Source organism: Pelodiscus sinensis, chromosome 2, assembly GCF_049634645.1.
Source record: "Pelodiscus sinensis isolate JC-2024 chromosome 2, ASM4963464v1, whole genome shotgun sequence".
Classification (NCBI taxonomy): Eukaryota; Metazoa; Chordata; order Testudines; family Trionychidae; genus Pelodiscus; species Pelodiscus sinensis.
In genome coordinates this window covers 173,973,069-173,999,504 of record NC_134712.1, presented here as the reverse complement: position 1 = coordinate 173,999,504, position 26,436 = coordinate 173,973,069, and the positions used below count along the sequence as shown (strand labels likewise).

Sequence of the window (26,436 nt, the reverse complement as noted above, 5' to 3'; positions counted from 1 at the left end):
CTGAAGAGGAGAAAGGAAAAAAATTGACGCACACAAATTGTTTGCAGCTCTTTTTCAGCCAAGTGTATATTCTGCCATCTTATTTTTGTTTGTTTATTTGTTATGAGTGAAGCTCAATGACTGTAGTGACAAAGTGCTAACATTGTTTTGTTGGAACACAGCACAATTAACTGCAAATTCATTAGGGGCTCTTATCTTTAAAAAAATCATGTTGTCTCTATTAGAAATAGAACAAGATCAGGACAGTGATCTCATGAAGTCAGAATCACTGTAGTATGCCATGAGATCCAGGGGGATACACATGCAATCATTTATTTCTCCTTATTTTGTTTGGTGTGTGAGGTACTGTAGACCAACATTTGTAGTTGGAGGGAATTATGAACCAATTTTTTTTTTTTCATGCAAAAGTCTCTCGTTGCAAGAGTTTCTCTTTCTAGTGTTGGCTATACTTGGACTGCTATTTTATTACTGGTGAGATATAATTATTCTGTGATTAAAAACGAATCCTGAATTCTGATTGTCATTGTAGTCCAGTTAGAACTCAGGAATTCACATACTAAACTGGCATTGAGAAATACCTGTGCAGCGATTACACCTATCAGACATCCGTAACTAGAATGCAAGGTAATTACACATTTGCGAAATAATAGCATCCTTGTTATCTCATTGCCTGAAACCATTCCATTTTATTTTAATATTTATTCATACATAAAGCATGTATATTATGGTTCGACCAATAAGAGGATAAAAATCAATAAACTATAAAGATAACAAATCTAATGTTTAAAACAGAGGTTTTTTCATGCTGTTGCTTTGAAGCAATAAATAGATTTTATTTCATAGACATTTTCCATACAATCATCAGAGACTTGCTGAAAAGTATGATGATTAGTGTCTTGGAAGTCTAATTTGTCTCAGTAGGGGATTCCAGAGCAATAATAAAAATATTTAGTGCTCTTTCACCGTAAAGATTGAAGTACTTTACAGAGGAGGAACCATATCATTATCCTGATTTAACAGATGGGGAAGGTGAGGCAAATAACACCTAATGCCCATTTATTTTAAAAAAAGACAAAGACTAACGTAATAAACATATCCTGGATTTCAGTACTACACTAAGTATCCTACTACAGGCATTCGTTTTATTTATTATATGACTTGTTTTTGACTGACTTACATACTGTAGCTGCAGCTAATTTAGAAGAGGCTACCTGTCATATTTCTTGAAACTGTTGCTGACTTTATTTTAAAATGTAATGATTTTTGTACTGGAGTTGCTTTTCACATGAGAGTATCTCTTATTTCAGTGTTGTACCTATTCTTGCAAGGGAAATGTAGAAAGAGAAAGGGGTTGTCAGCTGTGTGTTGAGCTAAATTTGACCCCAGTATGAATGACTTTTATTTCATGCAGTGAGAGCTCTGTACATGCATCCAAGGACAGAGTTTTCCTGTAAATGAGACATTAAGGTTAATGAACCATTTTTAATGGTTCCATTATTAATTTTTGATCCAATATAATTTATCTAAACTAATTTGTTTATAATTAAGGTAGACGTGTTTTATAGCTGTTTTATATTGCAATGAAGTATTAAACGTTTAATCAAAGGACACATACCGTTTTAGTCTTGTTAATCCTTGCAGTCATACCACTTAATCTTGTCATAAACTCAGAATTATGTGGATGCTTGGCCAAACTTGGGATATGGGAAACTACCAATGAAAACTCAGTGCTATGGAAAGTGGAGTGGGTGACTAAGATAAGGGACAGTCTCTTCTGTAAATTAGTAATTAACCGCTGCCTTAGGGTGATGTTAAGGGATGCTCTTCTTGTATCTTTTGTATGTTTCACACCCTCTGGTTTGTGATTATTACTATTTGTGGTCATTAAAGAGATTGTGACACTCTCTTGGCAAAAGTAAAGTTTTTAGCTGTGTACGGTTACCTAAATCCCAGCTCAGGTAATGACATTTTTCCAGTTTAAATTTCACTGCACTTTCAGGTCACTGTGCTGTAGAGCTGAAAGTCCGGAATGGCTCTGCATTTCTTGCTTAGAGGTCACTCCAATTCAGTGGGTCCCTAAATCAGTAGACGGCTCCCCTTATAGTTCCATTCTATTTGGGAGGTATAATGTCTGAATGAATGCTGCATTACCATAGTGTGACACATCACGGATAAAAAAAAATGCTTCCTTTTATTATAGGCAAAGGGGAACCTTCTGCTTCTGTGTTCACTTTGTGGTTTGTCACAGGGAGATTACTAATAGGTAGCTCCACTATTCAAGCCAACAAGTACTTAGAAAATGGCTTCTGATGACTGTCTAATGATATAGAAATTATTCATGACCTGAAGGGAAATGAAGCATATGAATGTATTATGTAACACTGCTTTTATCATAATGTGTTAGGGCATTTCTAGAGAAGTAATGGTCTCCACATTAGCCAGTCAGCTTTGGGGGAGTGTGCAGCCATTATTGGTGACTTTCAGATCTTTGAACTTTTGGTTCACCTGTTTAATTCTTGAATTCTTTAGTTAGATGAGGAATGTCATTTGAAGTATGTATTTACAGGTGTGCAAGATCCTACTGTTCAGCTGTTTATAGGGTATGATACATCTCTTGCATTGAATATGAAAGTATTTTGTAATACGCTGTGCTACCACATATGAGGCCCCATTAGCTGAAACTAAAGTGAAGCTGCACAAAATGTTCAACCCAGGCAGAAATCTTAAATATTAAGGGCTAAATCCAATCTACAGGGTTGGGAGGATAAGGCGTGTTCTACAGGTGCAGAATCATTACCTGCCTCCTCCCAGGGCTTGCTCAAGGTGGCTGCAGAACCAACTGTAAGTACCTACGTGGGGGTGGAGGGAAACATCTTTAATAATGAAGATCCTCAGTGCAGAACGGTGTAATATAGTTCAAATGGGAATTGATTCAGGGATATTTTATGGCCTTAATTATGCAGGATGTCAGACTAGATAATCACACTGGTCCCTTCTGACCTTTATCATCTTGGAATTCCCTGCGTATCATGCAGAAATCCTTCCCCTCTTTTGCAGAGCTGTTTAAGCACCACTATATGTGGGCCCCACATAGACTGGATCCAGAGGTAGAAGTCAGTGCTTTACCCTGACTCTACTGGGCCAAATCTTGAAGGCTTTACTCAGGCAGAATGCTCAATGAGTAACTTCTCTTTACCAGGGAAATTATGGATTTTCCATTGTTTGATGACTTTGAGGCTGGAGGGAGGCATTTCTGGGAGATTAGCATTTAGCCAGATACACGTTATTGGGCTTAACACACGGTGAACTTTAATGCTTGTGACATATAGGAGATCAGAGTAGATGAACTAATGGTCTTTTCTGGCCTTAACTCTAAGAATTTGGCCTACTCATTTTCTTAAAAAAAACAAAAACAAAAAACCTCCCAAACCCTATTAAGTGTATGGGAATGTCTGCAACACTTCATATTAGTGAGAAATTCATGGGGGAGGAATTCAAAGGATTACAGGCTCCATTCTGATTCCATTTGAGTCTTGGGAGGAGTGGGGAGTTTGCCATTGTTTAAAAGAGAGTGGGCTCGGTGCTAGTTTCAGTAGTAAACACTACTTCACGGATGTTCTGATTTTATCTCCCTCTTCCTGCCCCCCCGATCCATGGCCAAATAATGCCCCTCATATGTAGCATCCCCCTTCCTTCATGGCTCTAGGGGACCAGCACATGAGGATGGGACAGAGAGTTGGTTGATGGAGTGGAGCACACATTGCCTCATCAGCCCTGTGGAAATCCGGTTTTCTACCATTGTCATGGTAGCACTTCTATAGGGATATCTGGGGCAGCTGTCCTCAATGTAACCATATCCTATTGCAATCTCCAGGATTGTTTTGTCATCACCAGGAGATTCATGTTCCTTTGGGGGACTCCAGGCCAATCCTGAAGGGTTGGCAACGTTAGGTAGAGGTTGAAAATTTGGCAGCATAGGGCCTCTCCTCTGGCTTTCTGCTGATTCCTCAAGACCAGCAGTCCAGCACTAGCTCTGCAGGCTGGTTGCAGTGTAAGAGGGGACATAGCCCACCCTCCAGGTGAAGTCACTGTGGACAAAACACCATAAAAAGAAGCTTGGAGAGATTTAGCTTTTGTGTGAGCTAAATCCACACCATTTGTTAGAATCCATTCATGTATATCTGTAATAATGATAGTTTGTTCATCTTGGAAATAGGGATGTAAAATGCTGGTTAATTGGTTAACATTATGTTTAACCAGATAACTGATTATAGGGGGCAAAAGTCTTTAGTACTAGAACATCTGAAGTTCATACTTGTCTTTTTCATTTGTCCCTTCAGTATTGTCTGTATTTTGATTTCTTAACCTTTTTTGCATTTTAGAGTTCACTTCCAGCATCTTTTTAAAAAGTGTACATGCACTCTAAAACCCAAAACTAATCAGCATGTCACTAATCAAAATAATTTCACCACCTTAATCCAAATATTAAGAATATCTAAATACATTTTTATGAAATTGCATTATGGTATTTCTGGGCATGGGCTGTTTAAAAGAGAAACTTGTTTTACTGAGGCTATTGGTAATTGCTGTTCTTTCGCAACATGTGTTCAAAAGGTACAATTTTGAAGCTAAATATGTTCAAAGTAACTTCGGAGGTGTTTGGGGAAAATATTAGTAGCCAATTTTTGGAGTTATGATCAGGAACTCTATATTCTTTGGTTTCAGAATGGCAAAATAATGTGTTTGTGTTTGTATAAATAAGGGAGAAAGGAAGCTGATTCCATAAGACAATTTCTACAGTTGAGAACCTGTTGTGTCCAAATACAGGAAAGGATAGTTTTCAGCACTGTAAGTGTACAGAAAAAAAGACTCCCTTGAACCTTCATTAGTATCTCATACTGAATAATTGACATGAGCTCCCAGTGGAATGCAGTAGCTATGCAGCTTAACATGATCACTGGAAGTAAAAGCAAACCATTGTCAAACAGGAATGGGAAGTTTTAGACTTAGACCAAGACTAATTCTGCATACTGACTTAAGACATGATCTACACTTAGGTCAACATAGCAACATTTGTCTGTTGTGTGGGGAAAAAAAACAACCCTATTAGGTCGCTATGCTGTTCCAACCCCAGTCTAGAGACTCCTATATCAGCAGATGAAAGTTTCTGTCAATCTCGCTACCATCATTTGGAAAGGTGATACTTCTATCAGTGTAGACTGCTTATGGGGTTATGCCAGGATAGCTATGCTAACTGTAGTGTGACTAATATTGGAACAGGGTCTTCAAAAAGTATGTTTAAAAATTGGAAAGGTCTGGAAAAAATTCTGCAAGAGTAACTTGAGGTCTGGATAACACATCTGAGATTTAAAAAGCTGATTTTTTTAAGTTTATCTAAGAGATGGTTAAATGAAAACTTAAAAGTTTTAAAAGTGTTTAAAAGTATCTATATTGGGAAGAGATTTCTGGTAGTAGATGTCTCTTTTAATACAACAGAAAAAGGCATAAGACCCGATGGTTCAAATTTAAGCTGTACAAATTCATAGTAAAAATACGGCATATATTTTTTTAACAGTGAGTGTAATTAACAATTGGAACAACTTGATATATTTAAATTAAGGCAAGATATTTATCAAACATGTGCTCTTGCTCAACCAGAAGTTATAATGAGGTCCTATGGTCCATGCAATGCCAGAGGTCAAACTTGGTGATCATGATGGTCCCATCTGATCTTAAAATCTATGAATCTGTTCACTTTTTTAAAAGTTCAGCTAAGGCCACTTATAGAAAGGGAGGTGGAGAGCAACTCACATGGACCTTAATTTTTCTTATTATGTCATTCTCTGCCATGTCACATCATGTTCGAGAAAGGCATGGCAAATTCTTACTCCTCTAGCACCCACTCTCATCTTCAGGAAAGATGCTTGGTACTGTCCCTCAGCATCTGACTTCTGCTTCCACTATGTAGCTCTATCTGTCCACTCTAGAGGTAAAGAGGAAGCTAAGTAACCCCTAATGCTAAGTTGTTCTGCAGTGCCCTAGAGTATCCCAGTCAGCTGTATTACACTTTCCATGGAGCCCTTTTTGTATTAGGGTTTCCTGGTGGCAGTCATAGCTAAGGGAGTGCAGTGGAGCTGTGCTGATAGGGAGTTGTGGGAAGGCAAAGATGGGGGTGGTGGCAGCTTCTGCTGGAACGCAGGCTTGCGGCATTGGTAGAAATATTTAGAGGCCTTTTACCAGTGGGATCTCAGTGATGGTCAGCCATTCCCTTCAATGCTTCCCAAAGTGGCACCACGGGTGGGGACAGTTTGGTCTTCAATAGTAGCACCTGTCATGAATTGCTATAGGAAACAAGCTAATCACAAAAGTACAGACATTAAGCCAGATGCTTTTCTGGTAGAGATTTTCACCAGTACAGGTGCCAGCCCAGTAAATGTATCTTTACAAACAGTGCATTTGTATTATGAGGTTCTAAAGGAAAGAGGTCTACAGCAAAAATAATGCATAAGGTTTCATCATTATACAACTGAAACCACATCATACATAAATGCTTCTGAGCAGATTTATAGCATCCTGATCAAAGATTCTATTGAGATGTGAAAGCTCTTAGGTACAGGGTAACCAGGAAAGACATATTCAAGCATGCAGAGCATTTGATAAATTCAGACAAATTATATTGTATCTTTAACCTTTGAAAATGGCAGTTAGTGCTTTTTGGTCTCTTTTGTGCACAATGGTATTGCTGTATTTTTTTTTTCCCCCAATTGCCTTACAGAAAGTTTTAAAAGTTAGAATAGAACTAAAATTAGATAACACTTTCACATAGTTTTCATTATGCGAAAGTTTTTGTTTTATAGTTCTTGCAACTGCATATAGGTGTTGCCAAGTAATAATACATTTTATATTTAGCAATATTTCACATTCTCCACTTCACAGCATTAATTCCAGGTACAGGTGTTGAAGAGAAAAATAGCAGAACCATGAAGGTAGCTAGAAAATGGGCAAAGGCTTAAATGACTAGCATTTCCATACTTTGACAGTCTACATGTATAAGTAGGTTTTGCCCACAAAAGCTCATGATACTATATATGTTTTTGTTAGTCATTAAGGGCATGTGTATATTAGGAAATTATTCCAAAATAACTAAATTTGAAATAATAACTCCTGAAATAAGCTTTATTCCCCGAGGAAAGCTGGAGTACAGATTTTGAAATAACTAGACCTTTATTTCAAAATAATGGGCTTGGTAGTGTGGACGCACCGCTTATTTCAAAGTAAAGGGTTTATTTCGAAATAACTCCATAGTGTAGACCAGGGCTTAGGTGCCACAGGACAACTTGTTGTTTTTAAAGTTACAGACTAACACGGCTACCACTCTGAGACTTTTGTGATACTTTACATTAAAATGTTATACACTGGAAATGTAACTAATGTACTACCATCATTTATTGACAAAGTACTGTAAATGAGTCACTAAAAAAAACAAGCAAGAGATTGCTCAAGCAAGAGGGTTTTGGGGTGAACTGATGCATTTTGATTTAAAGTTCTAAAAAGAAGATCTGTTGTTCAGGTATATAATCAATGTTTGAACTACAAGTTTAAAAAAAAACAAATGGGGGAGGGAGAGAATGTCAAGCAATAACACTAATGTATCCTTTAACAGTGGCAATGACCAGGTCCTTGTTGGCATTTATATCTTTAGGAGATGCCAAAGACTAAATGGTTGTGGAACCAGAATTATCCTTTGACAATGTGAGAGAGGTCTTTTACGGTCAGGCACAGGACATGCAAACAGAGCAGTTTTGGTAAATTAGCACTAAAATCACCAAATATATGTATGCCTGTATCTTTGTATAAATTGATTGTTATGGGTTGAATACCTAATAGATATAGACTTATAGCAAAATATACTGAAACCACATCATACATAAACACTTCTGAGCAGATTTGTCGCATCCTGATCAAAGGTTCCACTGGCTTATGAAAACCTTTCTGCAAGCTATTTCTCTTTTTGGTCATTTGCTTCATTTCCTACTCTTTTTTAGACTGAAAATGATTCCTTTGTTTCCATATTGTGCTATCAGTGAATTTGATGGTGAAGCAGCTAAAAATAAGCATTGATATCTATGAAACAGATAAATAATTATTCCATAGTTTTACAGGAAACTTCTTAGATACTTTTAGTCAGTATGCTACCTGTTTTGTTTGGGCATCCAGTTAAACTCATCCTAATGTTGCCTTATAATGATAGAAAAATAATACTGAGTGGGAAATAACCTTTCAGATTTCCTCAAAGAATAGTACAAGGTGTAGGTGGACTTCTTTGTCTTCAACTTTACAGTATTGCAAAGCCCAAGCAATGAGTCAGGCCCCAAAACAAAACGTGATTGTGTTAAAATTATTATATATACATATTTTAAAAAATACATTATTTTATTTGCTGATTTTTAAGCCTCTACAGCTGTGGTGTCCAACACACTAGCCACATGTGGCTATTTGACCGGTTGAGGTTGTCTAGTTTGCTATAGAAGAGCTAGTTGGACACCACAGCATGCCTAAAGTGTACTTAGGTCATGTTTTCAAACTATACTCTGTGTCATTAGGGCTAGAAACTTAGGGTGGTATCTTGGTCTCACTGAAGCCCCAAACTGCATAACTCCCATAGTGTCCATTCTTCACCCTTTTTTTGGAGGGCAAGGGTTTGTTTTGTTTTAATGTAAGTTATGGTTCTTAGATTATCACTTGGTGTCAGACTCTGGGGCTTTGTAAAACATCAAATATTCACAAGCAGTAGTGAACAAGTACAAGCACCCAAGTGTTCAACATTGTGAATTCACAAATTGAGGCCATTCTTTGAAGTGAGCTGGCTTATGCCACAGCTGAAAATTCAGTCCCATGTGTCCACCTTCTCTCGCCCCCTTCCCCCCTTGGTACATTTTAAAGGCTGTGCTTCAGAAAGACTCAGGTATGAGAGAGCACAAAGTAGAAATGAAGGTGTTTGTTGCAAATCAGGTCCCAGATTAGATGAATTAGCAGAATATACTAATGCTATAGCTACCCATATTCATATTCATAGTGATGATGTTATATGTCCTTCTCTTTCATGAACAACGGATTCACTCAAACCTTCTTAAAGTAATGAACCAGATTCAATTGAGTAGATAAAACATAAAATGAAATAATCATAACATAGGATCACTGACAACCTTATCCTTCAAGCTTTAGGTCTGCTAGGACTCTCATTGTGTTTGATTAGAATTCCCATATTTTGTGTCTTACAGGGCTAGCTAGCCCTTTGGTCTATCTATTGTCCATTTAGCATATGAACCCTTTTGGGACAGGAGCTGTCTTTTTATAAATATCCTTTTCTGAACTCAAATGTTTATTTAAGAGTTCATTGTCATTGAAGACTGAAGCCTGTAGACTGGCTCAGGTCAGGGTATTTGGGCCCCATTTTCTATAAAGTTAACAAAGCAAGTATGATTTCATTGATAGCATTTTAGAAGCACCCTATAGAGGGGGTTTTTATGCTATGTTTCTGTTGTGAGATAAATGTTGTCCCTCAGTATTTTTAATGATAATTCTTGTTGTGATCTTTATTTTCTAACTATGTTTGCATTTTCATTCTTGGCGGATGCCTGGCATTCAAGGTCCTGATGTTGCAAGGAGAACCATACAGGCAGAATCCTGCTTCAGGGCATGAAGTGAAGTTGAAGTCAGCATGGTGCCACATGTGTACAGGGATCTGCCCATCGAGTTCTCCTTTCAAGATTAAGGCCCCATCTCAGCTTTGTATTTTAGATTAATTCAGGAAAAAAGTTTTTGTGTTTGAAGAATAAATGAATCAATGAATGGATTATAGAATGCTAAAGCGGGAAGGGACCTCAGGAGATCATCCAGTCTAGTCTCCTGCCCTCATGACAGAACCAAGTACCATCTAGATCATTAAGTTACTGGTTTAGGATAATTTATTTGTTGCACTCATGTTTCCCAAAATGATCTGTGGAGGGGTGGAATTAGCAAGGGATTAATTTGTAGCAATGGTGGTCTCTTTCTTTTTTGGTATTTTATTTAAAAGTACAGAATTAAAAGAATGTTAAAGTATGGGTCTACTTAGATAAGACCTGTTTGTATAAAGCAGTAATTACAGAGGATATTTACCAAATGGATTTACGTCTATTTTCTTGACTTTGACATAATTAGATCATTTGTTTTCCCCTCTTTCTTTTATTCAATATACACCCAACATATTGAAACACGCACAAGTTAGATTTACAGCTATAAGATCTATACTAACCTTACCTCCAGTCCAAATCTAATGGTTTTATCAGTTTGTCCTTAAATTGTGCTATCACTTATGGATGGTGTGTGTTTTTAACCTCTGAACTTCTTCACTTGCTCATTTAAAACCAGATTTTTTGAGGGTCTCTTAGTCTCCTGACAGTTTAAACATAATACCTGTTAATGGGAATGAAGGCAGAACAAACTGTACAATGTCCCATTTGTAGTGGTAGGTTTGCCTTTGTCTTTTCACTGCAAATTGTTAGAAAATTGTACTAGAGAGCACTCACCATTTCACTTTCAATAACTCTTCAGAAAAGAGCGAAGTGGGATATCTAGCGAACCTGAGACTTTCTATATTATGGGCCCTGTTTCCAATGGCAGTGTTTATCCACAATTCCTGTTGAAGTACAGGGTGTCCCTATTATAAGTTGCCCCAGTATATATCTGTCCTGCACTAAAGTTGGTGACTACTTGTAGTAACTGATGAGTTATAAGTCCTCCCGTTCCCTGCTCTTAAATCGTGCAACCTCCTCCCCACATTTGCTCAAATGGAAGTCAGCGAAGAGGAAAAAATCCCCTCTAAGTTATTTTTGCTGTAAGTCCAAGTGTTTTGGAATGTATCTTGGACTTACAGTGAAGATGGCCTGTATGTGAAATTATTGGTTGCTCAGCCTCTCTGGAAATTAGGTCATTGGTTTATAGACCCAAACTGCAGGCTTTGCACAAAATGAAGACTGTGAACAGAATTAATAGGAGCCCTCCAAAATTCATGCAAATTCATAAATAAAAGGATGTCAGGAAAGTTACTACCTTGTGACTTTCGTATTTATCATAGCCTTTTCTATACATTTGGTAATTTAAATGGGCTGTAATTGTCTCACAGATATGTAGTATGTTTCACCCTGATACAATTGCAACATTGTGCAAAATGATCAGCTGAGTGTTAATTTGAACAGCATGGCAGTAAACTGACAATTGATTTGCACATCTGGATTAAAAACATTTTGTTTGGAGAAGGATGCAGAATTTTTTGGCATTGTTTTACGGTACTGATTTTTTTTTTTTAAAGACCAGATCAAATACATTCTGTATCCAGTTTCCTCATTGTATGTCAATGGGAATGTTGTACACAGTTTCGATGCATCACTACACAGTATATGATCGCGAGGCACTGTGTTCTTCACTTGAGAAACATAAATTTCCTGTTAACGTTACCAGAAGTAACACACGAGCACTGAGGGGTAGATGAGACGCTTTGTTTAGATAAGTTTTGGATGCCCAAATTGTAATTCTGTTGAATTAACAGTTCATCATCACATGACAAAATGTATTGCTGTTTTGTTAACCAATTAATGGCATACCAAAGCCTTGGCAGACAGCTCAAAAGCAGGACAGTAAGAACAGATGTATGATGAAGTATACCATCAAGAGTTCAATGTCACTAAAAGCAATAAGTTCTGATAATTGTTAGCTCCAGGACACTTCTTAGCATTTCCTTTTTATACAAGGTTCAGAAGGATACAGAGCAGTTATTCCTAACCACTGAACCTAGAAATGTTAAGCTCTTAGCCTGCGGTGTTTGGCTATTTTTTTTAAAGGGATGAGTTTAAAATCAATTGGCTAATCAATATTGTGGGACTGTTCTGAAATATTTTCCCCTGTTTGAGCCACTAGATAATTATTTGTTTAAGCAAAATGCTATCAAGTCATCCCTGATTTTTTAGGGGTGGAAAAATGTATTAAAATATTTCTATAAGTTTTTCCTTGTTCATACATGTGGGTAAGCTTAGCTAGAGGTCAGGACAACTGAAAGAACAAATTAACGTCTTGTATGTTGACTTGTTTTCTTGTCCTTCAGTCACAGGGGTTGATGAGATTGAGTATCTTAATGACTGATACTTAGAATTCACATTTCTTCCTACATAACAACAAAAGATATTTATAGCAATAACAGTTAGCTACATTAGAACCTCATCAGACAGCTGTAGTTAGTTTCTCCCAACCACAACAAATGTAAACTAATTTTGCACTAAGTGGCTCTGTGAAAAACAAAGAGCATTGAGGATTAGAAAAAAAAAACCTACAACAACAAACAAAAACCCCAACGAAGCAGATTTTTTTTATTGATATGTTTTACTTTGCTGGCAGACCAGAGCAAAGGTTTTCTGAACATTTAAAAGATGAAAAAGGTGAAGAATCCCAGAAGCGATTTATCTTGAAGCGAGATAACTCTAGTATTGATAAAGAAGACAATCAGGTTGGTTTTCGGTTCGAGAGTTGCTGAAATTTGTTCTGTTTCGAAGGTGGGCTGACTGATGTTAATGTTGTTCTTTTGTTGCTCTCCCTTCTGCTTTCCTTTTCCTATCCCTCACCCGACCCCACTCCTCCTCTTTGGCATACAGTGAAGAGCATCAAGCCCTAGTGTGGTTGCTTTAGCAGTGGCAGTGTGTGGGTTTGCATGGATGGTTTGCTTGGCACAGGACTTGCTGCATGTTGAAAGGGGGTTGGAATGTCAAAGGTTCCAAGCTGTTGGAAGGCTTTGTCCATCGCATTTCCAAATGTCTGTGTGACTCTGGCAGTTTTTCCACTCCCTACAGCTTTATCCTGCAGTTGTGTACATGCACACAGCTATGGATATCACTATAGTCCGAAGATAACTGGTATAGCCATAAAGAAGCAAAAAAACACTCAAACATGTTTCAGGGAGGTCAGGTTGATTTTGAAACTATCTCAAAGTACATTTTAATTCTTCCTACCCACAAAAATAGTTTGATCTTTTAGTGCTCATCCCTCCCTTGTTGCAACCATATTTTATCGTCTATGTAACTTATTTGCTTGTTTTGCATGTATTGTGGCAGAACTTTTCCCTTCCGTGTGTTGCTTGTGACACAGCACTATGTTATTTTAGACCTGTCTGATATGTAATGTGTAAGGGAGTGTAAGAGAGGTGTGTGTTCGCACGTCACTGAAATTCAGCATTTTTTAAAAACACTTCTAAAAATAAAGCATTGTGTTCATAAAATAATTTAAATCCAGTGCAAAATGTGTACGTGACAAAACAACAAATCAAAAGGGGTTGTAACACTGGAATTGCTTTTGTGAGAAAATACCTAAAGGTAAGACAGCGTGTGCTTTTTATCACTCAGGTTATCATTACTGTTATAGATTCCAGTGAATCACTCAAAGCCATTGAATGCCTCTCTGCCTCCTGCTTCTAATTAGAGGCTATTTTTCTTTTTTCCTTTTACCTTCAGCTGTGTGTAGTAGCTTTCCAGCTACACTGCATCTCAGTTGACTTTGAGAAAAAGGTTTAGTGAGTAATGGATGTGGGAGCAGACCAAAGGCAGGCAGAGTGATCTTATATACAAAACACAACGTGGGAGCAGCGCTGTAGTTAAAATCTAATTGCAAGCAAAGGTGTTTCTTGAAGGATGCCTTTTTTTCTTCCCATTATGTTCATGAATTGTTGTTGTTTAAACTTTTGATCATTTAAAGGCTTTAAATGGCTCGTTCCTCCCCACTTAGTTGAATTAAGGGCTAGGTTTCAAACTTGAAAGGGTTAAGGCTCTTGTGCAAAATATTCTGGAAAGCATAATTTATCATCATTGTAAACAATGTAACCTTTTAGGGGGGGAGCTTAGTATTTTATCATCAGTCCTACCATTCAGTTTCCCTATGCTCTTGATTGACGACATTGATGCTAGGTATTCTATGATACCTCCTTCCCTGCAGCCAGTAGGAAAGATGAGAAAAGTTGCCTTTTCCTGATCAGTCAAAAGCAAAAGCCATGGGATGAGGAGGCCTTGACTCAGGACTGCAGGCTCACAAAAGTCATGCGTGAAACATTGTTTCAGCCATTTGATCTAGGAATACTCCAGCAGCATCTAACTTGAGACCCTCCGATACTCAGCATAACATGATGGTCCACACTCTACCTCAGAACTGGAAACTATCCTTTTCATAGTTTATTTTTTACGGGAACATTTACTACTCTTAGCCGACAGTTTCTAAACTAAATTTTTTAACAGCTCAACTTATATAACCCTCCTGATTTTTTTTCTGCTCAGCAAAACAGAATTCATCCATTTAGAGATGACAGACGAAGTAAATCAATTGAAGAGAGAGAAGAGGAGTATCAGAGAGTGAGGGAGAGAATATTTGCACAAGATGTGAGTAGTTGTTTTAATTGCCTCTTTGGTGCCATATCTGTATCAGTAGTTAGACAGTATCCTCCCCCCTCTGACACTGAGACTGCAGCAAGACTGCACGGTTTAGTTGGAGATAGTGGCAAAAGATGATTAAACCAAAGGGTGTAAAATGAGTTCAAGAGATACCTAGATTGGTTTTTAGAGAAGGAGGTGATTGAGCGATACTATGGAAAAGATGTTAGGTAGAAGGAAGATCAGCCAAAACTGGGCAGGCAGGTTGGTCTAAATGGCCTTTTCTGGTTTCTGTGAATGTTTTTGTGTGCAGTATAGGTTTCATTCCAATGAGTATTTATAATGTTTGCCAGAAGAAGAACAATGATTTAAATGGACACTCTCACTTAATTTAAGCCATGTATGTAACATTGGGTAAACTTGCTCAATCTATCAATCTATCAAGAAGTATTTGTGGTTTTTTTGTTTTTGTCAGATCAACAACTCTGGAAGCAAGATATTAAAAGCAAAACAAAGCCATTACTTGTACGTGACCTTTCAATGTTCAGCTGAACTGATCAACTAAATAGCAATGGGGAATACAGGTTAATGAAGAAAACTTATTTTTACCTGTCAAAAACAAAGATGTTGGAAGACAATGGGGGTATCAAAGTTTACCAAATAAGAGGTAAAATTACTATGTAAAGACATGCAAAGGCCAAAATTCTATGGTTTCATTCCCATTCTCCATAAATACAGTAAATTGATTGGGTCCTATCTGCGGCCAATGCCCTATTTTCTGGTTCACTATATTACCCCTTAATTGCACAGTTGAATGTATGGATCAGTCCCGACAGTGTGCTCTGAGAGAACATGTCTGCTTTTTCCACTATCTCATGTCACATCTCCATGGAGTTTTCACCAGTTCAAGGACTATATGAACAGTCCAGAATAAAAAGTCAGCATAGATCGTACTGGCAAAACAACCAACCAACAAACGATGCAAAATTGTATTTGACAGTGTCCTTTTAAATTACAGCTGTTCACATGTCACAAAAGGAATCACGGTGCTTTTAGATTACTTTTTTGAAGCTCAATGTTTGAGATCTTCGATTGTTTTAGGCAAAACAATGTAAATATGTGAGTGTATATTGTTTCACTTGTGATTTCTCGTATGATAACTTTAGGAAGTAGACCACTGATTATAAAATGCAATTTGGGAAGGAAAGTTATGCATAGGTATTCTGCCTAGTATTCTCTGCTCCTGTGACTCTGAGGAAAAATACCAATATTAGCTGGCTCTTCATTTTTATTTTCATTTTAGTATGGCAACCTAATATGAGTACAGCTGCAGTATAATCTATAGAACTGGCTGTGTCCTTGTTTGTCTGCTGAACGTGAGTTACTGTTTTTGACTTCATACAAAGGAGCATATATTAAAAATGGATAACTGTCAGGGATAGAGAGGAGATAGATTTGGAACATGGCAACAAGATTACAAGGTAGAGAAAGGTGTTACAGGAGTCACATGGGTTGTACATCATAAGGACAGCTAGAAGCAGAGAATGTGGCCCTCAGTGATCTTGAAAGATGTGGTCAGATTCTGAGTTATTAAGAATTCATCCCAAAATGTGCTGCTGTATGTGTTGTTTAAGGGTTAGATCATTTTACCTTCAGTTTGAAAGACAAAGGCAAGTGGTAAAAATGTAATTGGTATTAACTAGAAGGTTGATGTGAATTGCCAGGTCAGCCAAGAAGCGGTTTTATCATGAGTAAAAGCATGGCTTTGTAAAAGGAGCTATGTCAGTGGATTAGGACTGTGCCCTTTTTTTAAGGTTAGCAATGCAGATATCTCTCCCTCTCTCTCTCATATACACTCATTTGCTTTCTCTCTCTACTTACTGCAGGTATTAGTGAGCTCTCAATAAATCCTATTACTGTATTTTCAGCAGGCTATCCTAATGATGCAAATAACTATAGTAATAACAAAGTATTTCTTACCTGTGCTGCAGAGTGGAGCATGCCTCACAGATGAGATCTTCTCTGGCATGGTATAAATATTTATATGTGGTGGTAGGCATTGTAGTATATTCTTTACTTTCCATTTTAGGATTGGTCACAATTGATTGCCTATCACATATAGCCACTTATATATAGCACTGTGTATTTTTCATTAATTAGTTTTCCCAACTAATTAATGTGAGGTAGGTATCTAAGCATTATTGTCTCCCCAACTGTAGATAAAGTGAGGTGTAGAAGTGACATGTCTGTTGTAGAGCTTTATTACCATTCACTGTTCACACCACTGTAGTTAAATTTGCGTTAGTAGCCTGATGGCGAATGCTAGAAAACGTGTTAAAATGTATCTCTTCTAATTACAGTATGTCCAAAGAGAGCATTTCTTTCCTTACACAAGGGTGTCCAAAATGCAGTTCAGACATCAAATGCAACTGGTGGTGTCCTAAGATCATTGCTATAACACCAAATTGTAATTGTGTGTTTCAGGTTAAAACCATTTGTGTGAGGTTTCAGACCAAGAATAAACTTGTTGATCAAAATTGAAAAGGAAAAAATGAATCTAATGCTCTACACATCTTGCAGATATGTATTATCTGCTATTCAAACTGAAAAAATAAGTAATTAATATGATCCCTCTTACCCTGCAGCAGCCTGGTCATAAAAGCTGCATGAAATTCTCTTCATTCTGCAACACTCCTGTGCATCAGACGAGAAATTATGCACATCTTCATTTTAAATTTAATTTTAAATTTGAGTTTTTAGTGAATTAAATATGACAGTGTGATGCCATCAGTACAATATTCCTTATGACATTTCCTCTATTTTAATGTCATTTTAATTAATGCTTTTCCCCTCCCACTATTTCAGTATTCCACACATTTTGTATAGGCCATCCAAAACTACATCATCAGTGTTGTTGGAGGAGCTGGAGGTTTTAGCAGCGAAGTAGCAGACAGTTGAAGTTTTTGGCATTTGGGGAAGCACAAAAGGCAGTTTGAAGTTGTAGGAGAAGACCATTAATTTGATGTTTCTGATAAAAGGTCTGGTAATAAAATTAACATGTAGCCATATTAATTGCCATTATTAGTTTTCATGATCAACAACACACTGAGCTAGATGAGGAGCTTCCTGCTTTCTAGAAACCTTCTAGAATGCCAGTAGTAAAACATTGCATTGGTTACATTAGGTTCACATTTTCAAGGCTATTTTTAAGCCATCAAGACTAGAAATATTTTTTTTAAATGAAGGCTTAGTTTCTGTTCTGCAATGATGGTTAGGTTCTACAGAAAACTGCAGTGCAGCAGAATTTCAAGACTGCATGGGGTCCTGAATATGGGTGCCTATTAATCCAAATTGGGTTTTAATTACTGTTAACATTTAATATCTTGGCCAATTATTGTTCAAAAAGCTTAAAAATCCATCGGCTGATCTTTGCATGCATGTAGATGATTTTACATTGAAAAACAAAAAATTGTAGATTTAGTTGAGCATTCCAGTCTTAATGGGTAAATAGTACAATCCCATGTTTGGCTTTTAAGCATGCAGATGACTTTCATGAATAGCAATCTAATTGATTATGGAGAATTTCATTCCTTTAGGTTAATGTAATGTATAACCTCATGAGCCAGAGTCACTTAAGCACCATCAGTTACTCATAAATTTATTTTTTCTTAACTATGGCATACTCATTGAAAAACATAAATGTTTTCTCAGCCTGTATAGATGCGAGTATTACATGTAAATTGACCTATGCTACTTTTAACTGTTTAAAGAAAAAAAAGAGACTGGTCAAGTTCTCTTAGGTTGGATATGTACTAAGAAAATAACCACATAGCACATGTTGCAATTCTAGTCAGAGCAATGGGGCTGTACTTTTACACAGGTATTAACAGGTTCAGGTAAACAACTGCATTGTCCATGCTATTACATGCTATTACTATGTGCTAGTTACCGTGTTAGCTAACACATGGTGAAAACTTTACTTTTTTCCTAGTGAAGACAAGAGACAAGAGTAAGTTGTTAGAGCTGATTTGTATGTCCCAGTGGAGAGAAAAAAAAAGTTGTATAACTGCTAAAAAAGGGGCTACAAATGAATGGATAAAATATTGTCCTTCTGTCTGGAACTAATCCAGCACCCACAGAGCCTGAATGAAAGTTTTGAGTTGCAGGGAACTGCCAGGGCCCTTAGGAAGTGAGGAAATAATCTTGTGTAACATTTTGCTATTCTAGATTTGTTTTAATTTCACTTAGCAGACAGCAATGTGATTTAAAATCTATGCTGTGGTCCTTTAAGCTTTCGCTGGTACTTTCAATTGTGAGTTATTGATACTGCAGAAAAAGGAAAGTTAACCTTGACCTTGTAGTAGCTACATTGCGACCCACAGCTTTTAAGCCCTCTTATTTTTAATAATAAGGATAATATAATAAAAATGTGTCTGTCTTCTGTGCCATGGAGCCCCACATCAGCCTTGAAAAATGGATATTCCAGGAATTGTATGGCCTAGTGCCAGCTTCTGCAGCATGGAAGATGAACGGAGTTATCATTGAATCTGTCCATAAGGCTGTAATGCAGATTACACTGATACCCTTCAAGATACTGAAGAGGTAACAGACGTCTCTCAAGTTTTTAATAAAATGTAAATCCTTAGTGCTTATTTATCCTTATGTCTGACATGAACCGTAGCAACACTCCTGAGCACATTTTTTCAAAACATGGCCTCCATGGGCATGTACAGCTTTGCTTGGGTTGTCATCTGCGTGCATATGTTAGCAGACTGACAATGCAAAAGCTCATAGCGCACAAAACTCACGTGTGTGCAGTTGGAGGACGAAACGAGACCTCTTTGGAAAATTTGGCCCATCCTGTCTATGCAGATAGGAAATCCTACGGTGTTAAGGGTTGGAACAGGAAGACTTTTTTGCTTTTCATCTTCTTTAGAGAGAAAGAGAGAAGACAATGTACTTTTTGGCAACCTTTTTGACAAGTTTGTTGTTATTAGGGAAGGGACCTCTTAAGGATGAGGGAAGAGGGACTGCAGCAATCATACAAAGAAACACAGTGCTCCATAGTGAAAAGGCTCTCATCCTGAGTTAAAACCCTGGTCCTATTAAATTCTATTTGAGTTTTGTCATTGACTTCAATGGGACCAGTATTTTACCCTTGATATCCTGAGGGTTTGGCCTATAGGGAGAAGAACTCACCACCAGTGTTCCCTGCAAGCCATGTGTTTGAGTGGCCACTCAGGACAGATTCAAATGCCACCCAGCTGATTAAAAGAGTACCTACAGCTAGGTTTTTTGTTTTTAGTGCTGTTGCCCATTTGCATATGCCTCGGTGCATGTGAAAAATTATTCCGCACAATGATGGAGAAAAAAATCAGCACATGTATGGAAAAGATTAGAGGGAACATTGCTCACTAGTAATGTATCCTACTAGTCTGACTTATTTAGTTAGGATCCTGTACGGGATCCTTCTTCGAGCTATATGATTAAATAAGAACAGTAGGATACCTTTGACACCAAACAGTCCAGACCCAATATACTCTGACAATAATGCTAAATGGAAGGATTATAATAATGGCATTATTATAAATTGTGGGCCAAATTCCTTGCTTGTGCAAATTGGCACAGTACTTCAGTAGAGAGAACTTCAGTTTACACCAGCAAAGAATTTGGCCGGGTATGTTTGAGAGCGCCCAAAAGTGGACACAGATATGTTCAGCTTTTAGCCAGCAAGTCATGAATCAATACTGTTGAAAATAGGAACATATTAAATAAATGTACTTCCTATGACATTACAATTTGTCATGCCTGATTGTTATGGAAGTAGTGGAGTTGATCACCCCTGTTCTCCACTCTTTTTTCCTTTTGTTTAAATTCAGTGGAAGACTATCTGTCTTTTCGTCAGTACCTGATAGAAAGATAATCCAATGACAACAACTTTGCACTTGGTTTAATGAACATGAAGTAGGAGGGAAATGAAAAGAAATAAAAGAGAGAGAGAATTATTCATGGAAAATTGAACATAGCTTCATTTCTCAACATAAAAAAATAAAGGAATGTTAAAAGAACTGCATACTTGGCAGTGGGATTTATTTCTTCCTACTTTCTCACCTTGGCCAAAATCTGAATCCCCCCAAGAGAGACTTTTTACAATGCTTTTGTTTTATTTCTCTGTACCAGGTGCACTTGCTTTCTCTGTGTTTGTGAAACTAAATTCTGTAGCATTTTCTAAGTATTGCAGCATTCTCCCTTGCAGAACTGTACCAATTGTGCATGCTTTCCTCCTATTTGTCCTCTTTCCCTGCAGCTGTATGTTATTGTCACTTTATTGCTAACTGGTAGGCAGACTAGTGGAACCTCCTGCTTCTGTTTCCCTCCAAAACATCAGCACTTTGTATACATGTGGTATCTTCTGATCTCAATACTGAGAAGTCTGAGTTTGTTTCAAAACTGAGACACCTTACAAGTAACACATTATAATGCATGGGAATTAGTTTACTAGTTTGACCTTATTCTTGATGTTTTTCCCCCCATCTTGTCTTCTACAAATGCAAGTAATGCATGAAGTAAAATTTCCTTGAGCTTGAACGGGATTTTAAAATTAAGTAAGAAATTGAACAGTAGAGTATATCTAGGCTGTCTGGTTCAATCGTCTTTGTTTTATTTTATTTTTCAGTCAGTTTGCTCCCAAGAAAACCTTTTTGTGGAAAACAGGTAAAAAATTGATTTTTTTTTAAAACCCCATATATTGTAGCTGTTAGTTACAGATTCTTCATTTTGCATAGCCCTAGTTTATTTTATCAAATAAAACGGTTTCGAATTTGTGACCCAAACTATTTCAGGGCTTTTCTTCTTTAATAGAATTTGCACTTAGGTCATCTTCAGGTATATGTTGATATAAGGCTGTTGTCAGATGTTACTGGCCACTTTCCAAAGCTGTTGAATTTTAAGTTAAACAAGTGATTGTTAAATCAGCAAAACACCAATGTCACAGTCCATTATCAATGACCCACTGTGATGGGGTGCTAAAAGGGTTTAAATAATTAAACAATCTTTGTAAAAGGCATTGAAATTATTGGATGAACAGTCTTATAAAAATGTGAAATATTTCTGTTGTTGCTATTGGATCTGATTTTCAGAGGTAATGAACATCTTCATATACTTCACACATACTTGTTGGATGCTCTGTCTGCACTTCTGAAAACCAGGGCCATAATTGTTGCTATTATTATTTGAGACAGCTCTTATTTGACATTACTCCATAATGGCCTGCTGTGGGCAATCTTGTGATAGCAAACCTTTTGGCACTAAACAACAACAAAAAGCCTTGTATGTATGTAATGGAGATATAACAAAGGGGAAGGGCTATATTCTTAGCTTCCATAAATATACTGAGCTCTGATTAAATCAGTAATGCTGTACCCATTTATTGCACAGGAGAATTTGGCCCTACAGGCTAGGAAATTCATTGTGACTGTTTGTCCTGGCAAAACATTTTTCTGTAGAGATCTCAAGTAATAGAACTGGCTGTCATTGAGGAGAGTTGGAGTGGGGCAGGAATAAATGCTTATCCTAAAGAAGCACAACATATATCCATCCTCAGTGTTATCAAATTCACTTAGGATATGGTCTTCATCCTCTGACCCCAACTTGTGTGTTCGTCAAATTGCACACATACATGCATGTGAACATGAGCAGTTCTGATATTTGGCTGGGTTTTTTTTTTTCAAGTATGTGCAGGTGTTAACTTTTAAAAGTTGAGGTGAATACTCAAGTGGAAGCCAGGCAGCTGAAAGTTTGGCTCTTGATATTTAATGAGGTTTCAAGAGGTAATGACTTCTAATGCCTTGCTCTAAACCCTGTATTTTTCTAACTCCGTTTCCAAAGTTCCTGATCAATGGGGACACTTGAACAAATGTTTAAATGAAAGCAAATGAAGTCAATGGTACTACTCCTATACATAAAGTTAATCATGTGTTTAAATACTTTACTGAATCAAGGCCTTAAACAAGGGCTTCACACCATTTCTATTCATCCACTGATCAGAGCATTTCTTCATGCTGCAGTGACTTCAGTGGGATTTATGTTCTTAAAATAAAGCATGTGTAGTATTTTGTTGAGTTGGGGTTTAAGATCTTATTAGGTATACTTGTGTTTTTTTTTCCTCTTAGCTATAAAAGAACAGTGGGGGGGTTGTTGGGTGTTTTTTTTTTGTTTGTTTGTTTGTTTTTTTTTGTTGCTTCGGAGTATTGTAATTTTCTTATTAACAGGAAGTGATAAAAGATTTGGCAGGTATTTTATGGCACAATTTGGCATCACAGAACAACCAAAATGGGACACAATCATCCTGGGTGTAACTCCAATGAGCTCAAAATAGAAATGACTTCAGCTCCATTTCTGTATGTGTTGGTATAGAAAATTAGAAGCTGTTGATGAGGAGCAAAACGGGATTCAACATTAAAAGCCATGAAGTTGAATATATGGATAAAGCTCCCAGGTCTGTTACCATAATCTTTCTTTTCATTTTCAGCAGGCTACTGGAAGACAGTAGTATATGCAATGAGACCCATAAGAAAAGACAGCTATTTAGGTTTGTATGGTTTACTTTATTACAGATTTGTTTTTAACTTACTTTCATGTGTGAGTTTCTCTATAATTGGTGAGAGTCTCTGGGGGTATGTCTGGAGAGGAATGAGTCATCAGTGATGTATGTATGGAAAGGAATGATGAACACAGGGCTGGTAGCTGAATTCTAACCCTTTTTTATCCAAATAACCTGTGGCATTGGGAAAGTCCTGCTCTAACACATGCTGAATACAATAGGAGTCTTTTAAGTAACTTCCGTGGGTTTTTGGATCAGAACTGTAGGCCTATATTTTCTAAGCTGTTCATGAGTTTTAGGAGCAGCAATTTGACGGTGCCTGTGAAGTGACTGACAAATAGGGTTGCCAGGTGTCTGATTTTCACACGGAACATCTGGTAATTGTGTCTTCTGTCCAGTAAACAAAAAAAAAACCATAAAATACCGGACATGCAAAATGTCTGTAGGTTTGCCAGATGGTCTCCCAAAAAATACCGAACACTCAGGCTAAAAATTTGTAGAACAAATCTCAGCCACTCTCCCCGCCGCCCACCCCTGCTAGGCTTCTGACGTGCTCAGAGCGGTGATCATGGCCCCGCCTCCCAACTGGAACTCCCAGGCTGGGAGGAGGGGCCACTTTAAAAACTTCCCCCAGCCTCTCCTGCCATATGGCCAGATACTTCTGGTTCCTCTCCTGCACGTGGGAGAGGCAAGCACCATGTTGCTTTTTGACTGGAGCCCTGCAGTCAAAAAGAGGCTGCAGCTCCTTCCCAAGCTCAGGCGGCTGCAGAGGCTGCCAGCAAAACTCCTTTTGCAGTGAACAGGTGTGTGGGATGAGAGGAGAGGGGAGGTTATCCATTCCTAGAGTGGAAGGGAAGCCCCTGAGCCCCTTCCCTGCATAGGGCACCTTTTTGAATGAAGGGAAAGACACAGCAGGGTCAGCTTCTCTCCCCCACCTCTCCCACACACCTTCCCTGAATAGGCTGGCTAGCCTCTGGCAGACTGGAGCCTTAACAGTTAAGGAGGCATGCAGGACTGGGAGGGGAGAAGGGGAGGAGGATATCTTTCAGGAGTGGGAAGGAAGAGAATCTCCCCCAGCCCCTTCCCTGTATGAGGTACATTTAGGGAGGAATGGTTGGCCACATCTTGGCAAGCCCCATAACTCCTTCTCTGCAATAGGCTGGCTGCAGTAAGGAGCAGTGTCTTGTAGCTCTAGCTAGCCCACCTGAGAGAGAGGCTGGGGGGAGAATCCCTTGCAAGAGGGGGAAGGAAGGGAAGTCCCCTCAACCCTTCCCTGCATGGGGTTAGTGTTGCCAGGTGTGTGGTTTTCACCTGGACAATCTGGGAATTGCGTTTTCTGTCCAGTAAGAAAAAGAAAATACCGGATATACAAAATGTATTTTTTTTTCCCTGCTGTGTCTGGTGGGTCCTTTTTTTTTTTTTTTTTTTTTTTCTGCCAAGTTCAGAATTTTTTCTGAAAGTATCTGGCAACCCTACTGACAAACTAACTCTCTCACTCACTTGGGTTTGGCCCCCAAACCCATCCCATTTCTTGTGATTATTTTATTGCCAGTTGAAAGAGATGAAACACCGAATAAAGAGTGGGCTAGGCTTCTTCCCCCCAAGCTGTGCTTATATTTAGGGCTTTCTTCTATAATTGTTCAGTTCCAGATGCAAATTCCCTCTTCCCAGAGAGCCACTCCTTTATATCTTTAATTAAGTTAACAGGCTTCATATGCCACAGTGAATCAACAGCAGTCAATCCAAATTTTCATAGTTTCCACTCCTGCCAGCATGGCAGGTCAATTGAAGACCCTACTAGCTTTCTTCAGTACTCAATTTGAGACATCTAGTAAAGGACTGATTTTTATGAGTAGTGACCACCCACAGCTCCAGTTTAAATCAGTCGGGATGCTTGTGCTGAGCAGCTCTGAAAACCAGACCCCTACTACTAGATGTCTGAAACTGAAAATGCAAAAATAGGAAAGGCTTTGGAAAGCATAGGACTTACCATGTAGCTATGCATGTATTATATAGGCTATTATTTCTTTAGAAAGCATGTGTAGGAATGTATAGGTGTGTTTTGAGTGGTTTTAAATGAAAAACTTGACAAGCCCATGTAGGTCTTTGGGGTCTATGTACACATCCCCACACAGCAGGTCTGTAAGGTAGAATAAATCTGAGCTAAGAAAGGAATGCTGTTGTGACTAGTGGATCCATCAGAGAAAGATCCATAGTCTGTTGTCTCAGGCAATAGATAAATTATCTTCTTCCCTCAATGAAGGGCAACCTTGTTTATCTGAGTATTTTGGGATGGGCAGCTTCCAGAGTCTTCAGATAAAGAGAAGTTCATAGTAATTAATGTTGGTTTCTAAATCAATGCTGCATTTGTAGAACAGAAAGGAATTGTGGATAATCCAGCATTTTTCAGATGATGAGATTTTTAGATAATCAGGACACAGTTGTACTTAATTTCTGTCTCTCTCCCCTACAGAAAGACAAATACAAGAGGGCCGTTGTTAAAAAACAAAACAGGAAAATGTCTCAGCATCAATTTGCCCATATAGTTTTCTTTCTTGTTAAATTTTTAAAACTTTTTTCTTTGGAAACCTTTTCTGTTTCTTTTTAAGTGTTATCACATTTGTGGTCTTTCTACTGTGCTCTTGTTATTTGTTTGCTCTCCCCAAAATTGATACTAAATACTGCTGATCAAATCTTAGTAAGACTCTAATGAAGGCCAAGCAATACATTAAGCTTGTCTGGATGTTTAATATCAGTTCGTTAACTCCATAATGACATACCTCTCCGGTTCTCTAAATGAAAAAGAGAACCTGTTTTTGCTGGAAGCAGATTCAACCCACACATCCTGGGCTTTTCATTTATGCAAAATGTTGTGACATGGCAAAATATCACATTTTAAAAAAAATCTAGTCAGACACTTGCAAAAATGTATATGTGGGCAGTTTTACTTTGGTTTTTACACAGCTGGGAAAAGCATTTTGTTTTTTCATTTGCAGGCAGTTTGTAAACTACTCATAATAATCCAAATTCTGCCCTCAGCCTTCTACTCTCAGTTTGCTGTATACTTGGAATTATTGTTTTTGTTTATGCTAGCAACTACCATGTGCAAGATGCTTTTTAGCCATTCAAGAATGGGCAGTTCCTACTCCAAGATGTTCACAGTCAAAGATTGGACAGGCAGATGGAGAGGGAAAAGGGAGCAACATATAGCAATTCACTGTAAGCAGCATGACAGAAGATGGTCTTTAAAGGCATGTCTACACAGCAGGGCTAAAGGAAAATTAAGCTACACAACTTCAGCTACGTCAATTGCATAGCTTAAGTCGAAATAGCTTAACTAGGCTTTTGGCGCTTTCTACTCAACAGGAAGTCGAAGGAAGAACACCCTTC

At 37.9% G+C, this 26,436-nt stretch overlaps 1 protein-coding gene across 8 annotated transcripts in view; it reads left to right on the top strand.

Moving 5' to 3' along the window:
• ARPP21 (cAMP regulated phosphoprotein 21) overlaps positions 1–26,436 on the top strand; it is a 263,033-nt gene that overhangs the window by 146,161 nt on the left and 90,436 nt on the right. For 5 of the 8 annotated variants that reach the window (XM_014574047.3, XM_075921806.1, XM_075921805.1 and 2 more), the window contains 4 exons: positions 12,433–12,541; positions 14,352–14,453; positions 21,121–21,158; positions 22,975–23,034. In XM_014574047.3, the coding sequence (XP_014429533.1) occupies positions 12,433–12,541; positions 14,352–14,453; positions 21,121–21,158; positions 22,975–23,034 (309 nt within the window). The remainder of the gene's footprint in view (positions 1–12,432; positions 12,542–14,351; positions 14,454–21,120; positions 21,159–22,974; positions 23,035–26,436) is intronic. The other 3 variants (XM_014574051.3, XM_006124005.4, XM_006124004.4) reach the window with 3 other exon arrangements.